Here is an 8,931-nt window from a genome sequence, read left to right as displayed (position 1 = left end):
TTATGCACCATCCCAATAAAATAAGTTAGGAGTTATGACTAAACTAAAATTAGAGCTTGAGGAATAATTGCTGTGTTTCGTTCTCCAAGAAGAGAAAATTTGTTTTTTTGCTTTTTTAAGAAACAGTTTTTCATTAAAAGAAGTTATATTTTCTTAGATTTGAAGTAAAATATTTTGGACCAGGATTGATGAGAGGATGATTAAATATGACCCTTTACGAGTATCTCTGATGCCTTTTAGATTAGGCGATTATATCTCTTAACCCAAGAGTCTTGTGTGTGTATGTGTGTATGTGCACGTGTGAAGATATATACCTGCATGTATGGATGTATATGTGTGTGTGAGTGTATTTATGTCCCCTTGTTTTGATATTGCATGACACTTGTAAATGAGTGTCATTGACTTCCAATCTTCTGCAAAAACATGTCTGGCCGTGGAGAAATATTACTTTGCTAGGAAACAGAAAAGGCACCTGGCTGTGGAAAATCAATTCCAATAAACACCATCCGACCCATGCAAGCATAGAAAAGTAGATGTTAAAACGATGATGATGATGATCAACTGTAATCTAGTCGTTGGTGCAATTCCAGGACAGAGTGGAAAACCCACTTTAAATATCTAAAAGGTTCTTCCTCAATGTAATTGCTTCAGTCTCAATGCAAACCCTCAGATCAAGTTACTTAATGAAAGAACACCATTTCCAAAATAGAAAAAAAATGGAATATTTTTATTTACAAAAATATTAAAAGCCTCAAGCCTCTACTTTGCAGTTGCTAAACTCACTTATTCCACAAGTAGAGCAACACATTTTGATCAAATGAAGCTTTTTAATACAAAATCCAGTAAAACTGTTTTATGAGAACCATAAAGAGACCATCAACTGTTGTTTTGGCTTTTCACTTTCTCTCCAAAAAGTGTTGGAATGACTCCCTCTCTCGCTGCTCTTCTTCATCTGTAAAGTAAAACAATAAAGATTTCAATTGTTTTGTCTAAAGAGAAATCACAGACTACACAAATTAAGGGGCTTTTACAAATTAGTAATGTTCAGTCGTAGATAAGTAAGATTAATGAAGGCTTTAAGAGTTGCAGAAGTGTGTAGATTAAGAATTTCTGACAGAGAATGGAAAACGGCACCAACAATAGGAACCAGGTGACATACACCGTAAAATGCTAACCCTTTCATTATCAACCCGGCTGAAACTGCCCCTGGCTCTGGAGTACAAATATCTTGTTTCCATAAGTTTTCAATTAAAATCTTCCACCAAACCTTAGTCACAATTTATGTTTCTAACACTAGCTGAATGGTAACTAAATTATTTTACTAAATTCTTTGTTATATTTAAAGTAATTAAAAGAAACACAGAGCATCTCAAATACAGTAACGAAGGGTTACGACAAACAAAAAAGTTTGTAGAACAAACTTTAAGAGAAAACCAGGTCCAGTCTGCAAGTCCAAAAGAACAGACTAATAGATTTTCCATTCAAATTAATAAGCAGTAGCCCAGTACCTGAACACAATAACCTCATTTGTCACACACACACACAGAAAAGGCACCTGGCTGTGGAAGGCGTTTAATGGCATAAGGGATGTGCTCAAGGGTAGGTTGGACAGGACCACCCATGCCAACCTCATAAATAGCACAGTTCTACCTGCAATGTTATATGGTTGTGAAACATGGGCTACAACAAAGAGAGAAGAGCAGAGATTGGTAACGGCTCAAAGAGCCATGGAGAGGTCAATGCTTGGAATCTCGGTGAGAGAGCACATCAGTAGCAAGGTCGTCAGACAAGAAGTCCGGCGTGATGGATGTCATCGTAGAATATACACACAGCAAGTTTAGATGGGCTGGACACGTCGCCCGGCTCACTGATAATCGGTGGACCCGCACAGTTGTCGAATGGTACCCGCACAAGCGGAAACGACCACTCGGAAGGCCTCCATGATGGTGGAGTTACGATTTTAGGAGGGCGTTTGGGACCACGTGGATGAGGAAGGGACGATTCAGAGAGGAAGGGACGATTCAGAGAGGAAGGGACGATTCAGAGAGGAAGGGACGGTGTGCTGTGACCAGCAGTGTCAAATGGATGCCCGACGGACTGGTCGGTCAAGGTGGTCAAGGTGATATTCTCACGTAAAAGAGCTTTTATCATGTTTGTAAGTAAATGGCGGAACTTGAGGCAACCTGGCACCACTACACAAAGAAGATTGACTCAGTGGAACAGACGAACTACTGGGAGAGGCTACAAAAAACTCAAGTTCTACTCCCCGGAGAGAAAATGAGAAAGATATGCAGTGATATACATATGGAAGATCCTGGAAGGATCCTGTGAAATTAGAATTTTCTTACTGTTCAATAAAATTTCATCAAACTATTTCTCTGTCATTTGTGATTTTATATACAGGGTTGGCCAAAAGTCACCTGACAGTAAATCAAAACCATTTAATTCCAAGATTTATTTATGTTTAACAACTGAATAAATTTAATAAAAGCCTCTAAATGTGAAAAATCATGAAAATTGTTTGAACTGAAGTCCCTCTTGAGTGACACATTTTTCAATTCGAGTTGATACAAAATTACAGATAGTATCTATGGAATTTTGATTTACTGTCGGGTGACTTTTGGCCAACCCTGTGTGTGTGTGTGTGTGTATGTGTGTGTGTTTTGTTCCCGACCATCGCTTGACACCCAGTGTTGGTGGATTTGTGTCCCTGTAACTTAGTGGTTTGACAAAAGGGACTCAGAATAAGTACCCAGCTTTAAAAAAAAAAGTAAATAATAAACATTGTGATTGGTTTGTTTGGCTAAAATTGTTCAAGGTGGTGCTGTAGCATGGCCGCGGTCTACTAACTGAAACAAATGAAAGATATAAGATTACCAATAAAGTCATCAGGATCTCCAGTAAAATCTTCATCACTGTCACTTTCCACAACTCCTGGGGTGATTGCAATCCCTGGGTAAGGTTTACCAAATGCTTCTGCAAAAGACAAACATAATGTAAATGATTTCATCTGTTACATCTGGATAAAACAACACTTTAAAATGAGCCGATGAAGAGGCCACTATGTGGTCACTTAATTTGCAAGAAACAGCAGCCAAGTCGTCCTCAAATCACACTGTACCATCATTAAAAGATGGAAGAATCATCATCTTCATTTAATGCTTGCATTAGTCAGATGGAGGGCCAGTCTGGTGGTACTGGCAACGGCCACACTCAAATGGTGTATTTTATGTGCCACCTGCACAGGAGTCAGTCTTGCGGCACCGGCAACGACCTCACTCGAATGTTTTGTTCACATGCCACCGGCACAAGTGCCAGTAAGGTGATGCTGGTAACGATCACACTTAAATGGTGCTTTTTACGCGCCACCAGCATGGAAGCCAGACAGCCGCTCTGGCAGTGATCCCGCTCGGATGGTGCTGTTAGCGCTCCACTGGCACAGGTGCCAGTCATCGAATTTGGTTCAGTTTCAGCATATACACATACACACACACATATGCACATACGCATCCAAGATTTAAAAACTGTGCTCTCATTTCCGCCATCATGTTCCACTCACTACAGCTACCCTTATGTACATCTACCCTTATGTACCTCTACATCTCCCGCCCCACACACCCTACGCATCATCCACCTACTTCCTGAGCCATTTCTACTCCTCACACCTCACCCCATTTCCATACTGATATCCCCCCCATCCACACATTCACCCTTGTACATCATTCACTACATCACTTCTACCCCCATCTCTAATCACCCCTCACACTCTTATGAAACAAATAACCCCCCCACACCCCATCCATTCTGTATCCTCAAATAGGCTCACTTCCTTGTACCTTGAGGGTTCTCTGGCACCCTATTACTGCCATCTTGATGGCAACGATGGTAATAATGAGGAGGACGGTGGTGATGGTGATGATGATGGTTATGATGATGGTGGTGGTGTTGGTGATGGTGGCGATGTGTTATTCAACTCTCCAATGGCAACCTCTGACATTTTCTACAGATGGTATTTTTTTTTTCCCCCCTATCCTCATAGGAGTCTAACAAACTCCATTTCCTACTTTTACACTTTGCTTTGCATGAAACTTATTTCATAAATAATTAATAACTTTTTGAAAGGTGAACCACAGTTCATTAAACATAAGTAATTGGTTGTAATAAAAAAGAAATAATATATACTTGCATGTCTTTAACAAAACAATTGCTTCACACCTAATTATTATTATTATTATTATTATCATTCAGTAGTCTTATTTTTATCACATGCTTTCACTTCACTACCGAGCACAGCTCTGTGTGCCTTGGGTATGTGCTGTGGTTTGCTGTGATGCTCTTATGGTTACTGTATTGAAAGCGGTTTGCATAGGATGTGTGCAGTGCCTAGTAGTGCTATTTTCTGTATGTTATATATATTTGTTAGACCTGGTGTTTTTGTTATGTATTTCATCATCATTTAACGTCCGCTTTCCATGCTAGCATGGGTTGGACGATTTGACTGAGGACTGGTGAAACTAGATGGCTACACCAGGCTCCAATCTGATTTGGCAGAGTTTCTACAGCTGCATGCCCTTCCTAACGCCAACCACTCAGAGAGTGTAGTGGGTGCTTTTACATGTCACCCGCACGGAGGCCAGTCAGGCGGTACTGGCAACGGCCACACTCAAAATGGTGTATTTTATGTGCCACCCGCACAAGAGCCAGTCCAGGGGCACAGGCAACGATCTTGCTTGAAAATCCTATGAAGGCCAGTCAAGCGGTACTGGCAACGGCCACGCTCAAAATGGTGTATTTCATGTGTCTATTTTTTTTATCATACCTAACACGCCTATTTCGATAGGAATTGTCTCTCTTTTTAGACTCCAAATTCGAGTTATCTCTATTTCCAGGTTTGTATTTTGAAACTTTCTCCATTTCTTTTAGAGAAATGTTGCCATCTGCTGGTATTGATACATCGATTAGAAAGCATATTTTTTCTTAATGATCTCTGACAACTATATCTGGGCTATTGGCCTTAATTTCTCTATCTATGTGTATTGGCATATCCCATAGTTTGGTTGCTTTCTCATTTTCTGTGACCTCTTCTGGCATGTGCCTACACCATCTTTTTTCTGTTATTCCATAGTGTTGGCATAGCTTCCAGTGTATATAGGTCTCACCTCTGTCATATCTATTATTCTTATTCTTATTATTATTATTATTATTATTTCCTTTTTTTGAGTATATGGCTTTCTTTTGTTACCATATTTTTTTTGAGATGCCCTGTGTTTCTTTCAATTAATTTTAAAAATAAAGAATTTAGTAAAATAACTTAGTTATCCTAGTGTTAGGAACATAAATTGTGATTAAGGTTTGGTGGAAGATTTTAATTGAAACCTTATGGAAACAAGACATTTGTACTACAGAGCCAGAGCTGGTTTCAGCCGGGTTGGTATCAAAAGGGTTAAAGGCGGCGAGCTGGCAGAATCATTAGCATGCCAAGCAAAAAGCTTAGCGGCATTCTGCCCATCCTTACATTCTGAGTTCAATTTCTGCTGGGGTCAACTTTGTCTTTCATCCTTTTGGGGCCAATAAAATAAAGTACCAGTTGACTACTGGAGTTGATGCAATCGACTAACCCCCTCCCCACAAATTTCTGGCCTTGTACCTATTGTAGAAAGGATTATTATTATTATTATTATTATTATTATTATTATTATTATTATTTTTATTTCATTCTTCTGAGTATATGGCTTTCTATTGTCTTAAAGGTGGTGAGCTGGCACACTCGTTAGCACGGTGGACAAACTGCTTAGCAGCATCTCTTCCAGCTTTACATTCATCATCATCATCATCATCGTTTAACGTCCGCTTTCCATGCTAGCATGGGTTGGACGATTTGACTGAGGACTGGTGAAACCGGATGGCAACACCAGGCTCCAGTCTGATTTGGCAGAGTTTCTACAGCTGGATGCCCTTCCTAACGCCAACCACTCAGAGAGTGTAGTGGGTGCTTTTACGTGTCACCCGCACGAAAACGGCCACGCTCGAAATGGTGTCTTTTATGTGCCACCCGCACAAGCCAGTCCAGGGGCACTGGCAACGATCTCGCTCGAAAATCCTACAGGAGCCAGTCAGGCGGTACTGGCAACGGCCGCGAGTTCAAATTCCACTTTGCCTTTCATCCTTTCGGGGTCGATAAATTAAGTACCAGTTGAGTACTGGGGTCGATGTAATCAACTCATCCCCTCCCCTCAAAACTGCTGCCCTTGTGGAGAAACTTGAAACCCTTATTATTAAGGTGGCGAGCTGGCAGAACCATTAGCATGATGGGCATTTCGCCTGTTAACCACCGGAGTCGATGTAATTAACTAGACCCCCTCCCCTCAAAAAATGTCATGCCTGGTGCCTACAGTAGAAAGAATTATTATTCTTACTATTTTCTTGTTAATCCAGGGTAGCAACCTGACCAAATTGTTAGCAACCCAGACAAAATGCTACAAGTCTTTCTGCTAGCTCTTTACATTCTGGTTTCAAATCCAACTGAGGGAAAATTTACTTTTAATTCTTCCAGGGCCAATATAATAAAATACCAGTCAAGTACTAGGGTCAGTGGTATTAACTAACCCCTCTCATCTCAAAACTGCTGACTCTGTACCAATTTAGAAACCATTATTTCTGGATAATCTTGAGAATTATTAAACCATAGACAGATTAACGAATTACCAGAAAGAAAATGTGAAACAACTTACTGTTTATATTCTTCTGTAGCATCATCAACAAGTTTGAGGAATTCAGGAAATCCTTCGCCAGTGATGGCTGACACTCCAACAGACTGAAATTTGTTAAAATATACAGGAGTTAAGAAAATTTTAAATACAACTACAACATGCATGGCACCATGTGGCTTAGGGGTTCAAATATTCAGCTCATAATCAAAAACAAAATTTACAACCAAATGGTAAATCAGCAAAGCTAGGCCATACACACTTACAGCACACATTTTTTTTCTTTTACATGTTTCAGTCATTGGACTGCAGCCATGCTGGGGTACTGCCTTGAAGGGTTTTAGTCGAACAAATCAACTCAAGGACTTATTCCTTTTTAACCCTTTCGTTACTGTATTTATTTTGAGATGCTCTGTGTTTCTTTCAATTAATTTTAAATATAACAAAGAATTTAGTAAAATAACTTAGCTATCATTCAGCTAGTGTTAGGAACATAAATTGTGACTAAGGTTTGGTGGAAGATTTTAATTCAAAACTTATGAAAACAAGACATCTGTACTCAAAACTTGTCAACAAACGGTGTATTTATGTCCCCATAACTTACTGGTTCAGCAAAAGAGACCAATAGAATAAACACTACGCTTTAACCTTTTCATTATCAACCCGGCTGAAACCAGCTCTGGCTCTGAGTAGAAATGTCTTGTTTACATGAGTTTTGAATTAAAATCTTCCACCAAAACTTAATCACAATTTATATTCCTAACACTAGCTGAATGATAACTAAGTTATTTTAATAATAATTCTTTGTTATATTTAAAGTAATTGAAAGAAAAACAGAGCATCTCAAAATAAATACAGTAACGAAAGGGTTAAAAGTGATAAAGCCATTTGCATTTTGAAGCAGACATTACAATGCAGTTGAGGGAGAAAGAGATATGATAGAATGATATATTTCTGAATTCAACCAATTTCCATAAAAGAGGTAGGGAAAATTTTTTTTTAAAAAAGCCAATCACAAGAGACTGTACAAAGAATACACCATAAAAGGAAAGCACCCCTGCTCTTAATGGACAGGTTTTTGAAATAACTTTTAGATGTGCATTCTACAAGGTTGCATTAGGCATTTACAACTTTCCACAAAAATTTTTAAAATATTATCTAATGTGTATAAGTTTTGTCTTGCAAGTTATTCGGTGATCCAGTCAGTGCTGGTGCCGTGTAAAAAGCATCTGTGCCTACGTCACCTAAAAATCATCTGTACCAGTGCCACATAGGAAGTACCCGTGCTGGTGTCACGTAAAAAACACCCAGTACATTCTGTAAAAGTGGTTGGCATTAGGAAAGGTATCTAGCCATAGAAACAATGCAAAAACACACGACTGGAACCTAGTGAAGCTCTCCAGCTTCTCAGCTTTTAGCCAAACCACAACCCATACCAGCATGGAAAACAGACAGGCAGATGATGATGATGATGATGATGATGATGAAGATGATGATGATCTTACTTTTATTTTTTTTTTTTTTATTTTCAAATTAAACTTTTCTCATTTTCTTTTTCTATTTTATTTACCTGAAATTTTGAATTACCTGTAATTTAATTTATCAGCAAGGTGAGTGATGAATTCTGTATAATTATAATTAGTACATCATTATTGTAAGTACATCTGTGTATTTGTATTAGTAAATGCAATTATTATGTTATTAGTGGTTAATTATTGTATGGTGGTGCATAAATAAGTTTAGCAGTTTTCTTCAGGCACTAATAAACTCCAATATCTTGTACTATTCTTGGTACACCTGCTTTACATGTACTTAAAGTTCAACTGAAAATCCAATAATGTAGACAATTCTTCACTGCTTATTATACAGAGGTGGTGTGCAAAAGTAGGTATACAGTAGGGACGTGCTACCAAGGCAGGTAAGGTAGGCAGTGCCTACCTTAAATAAAAAAGATTGATAGCAACATTTTCTTTTAAGGCAAAATATGCACCTAATTCAATAAAATTATGAAGGTTATTCTAATTACTATGCATAAAATGCAAAAAAAATTTTTCTTTTTGTCGATTAGGTAGGCATAATTCAACCCTGCTTTTCAATCTCAGTATTTAAGATACGTATAGTATTGCTGTAGTACATGTGCTGCGTACATTCCTACAACACCATTTTCTTTACGTCATTGGACATTAAACTCTGCTTGCGAAGACCTGTTGAGGCAAGTGAAATC

The 8,931-nt window shown here is 38.6% G+C and overlaps 1 protein-coding gene across 1 annotated transcript in view; it reads right to left on the bottom strand.

Moving 5' to 3' along the window:
- Positions 1-758: 758 nt before the first annotated feature.
- Positions 759-8,931, bottom strand: part of LOC106877762 (GPN-loop GTPase 1-like) — a 32,557-nt gene continuing 24,384 nt past the window's right edge. The window contains exons 9-12 of the mRNA XM_089347231.1: positions 6,732-6,814; positions 5,243-5,262; positions 2,878-2,976; positions 759-952 (exon numbers count right to left, since the gene is read on the bottom strand). Of these exons, the coding sequence (XP_089203357.1) occupies positions 897-952; positions 2,878-2,976; positions 5,243-5,262; positions 6,732-6,814 (258 nt within the window). The 3' untranslated portion in view covers positions 759-896. The remainder of the gene's footprint in view (positions 953-2,877; positions 2,977-5,242; positions 5,263-6,731; positions 6,815-8,931) is intronic.

This window comes from Octopus bimaculoides, chromosome 1 (assembly GCF_046866305.1).
Source record: "Octopus bimaculoides isolate indiv1 chromosome 1, ASM4686630v1, whole genome shotgun sequence".
Taxonomy (NCBI): Eukaryota; Metazoa; Mollusca; class Cephalopoda; order Octopoda; family Octopodidae; genus Octopus; species Octopus bimaculoides.
The sequence above is the reverse complement of the archived record's forward strand: the minus strand, read 5'-3'. Positions and strand labels throughout refer to the sequence as shown.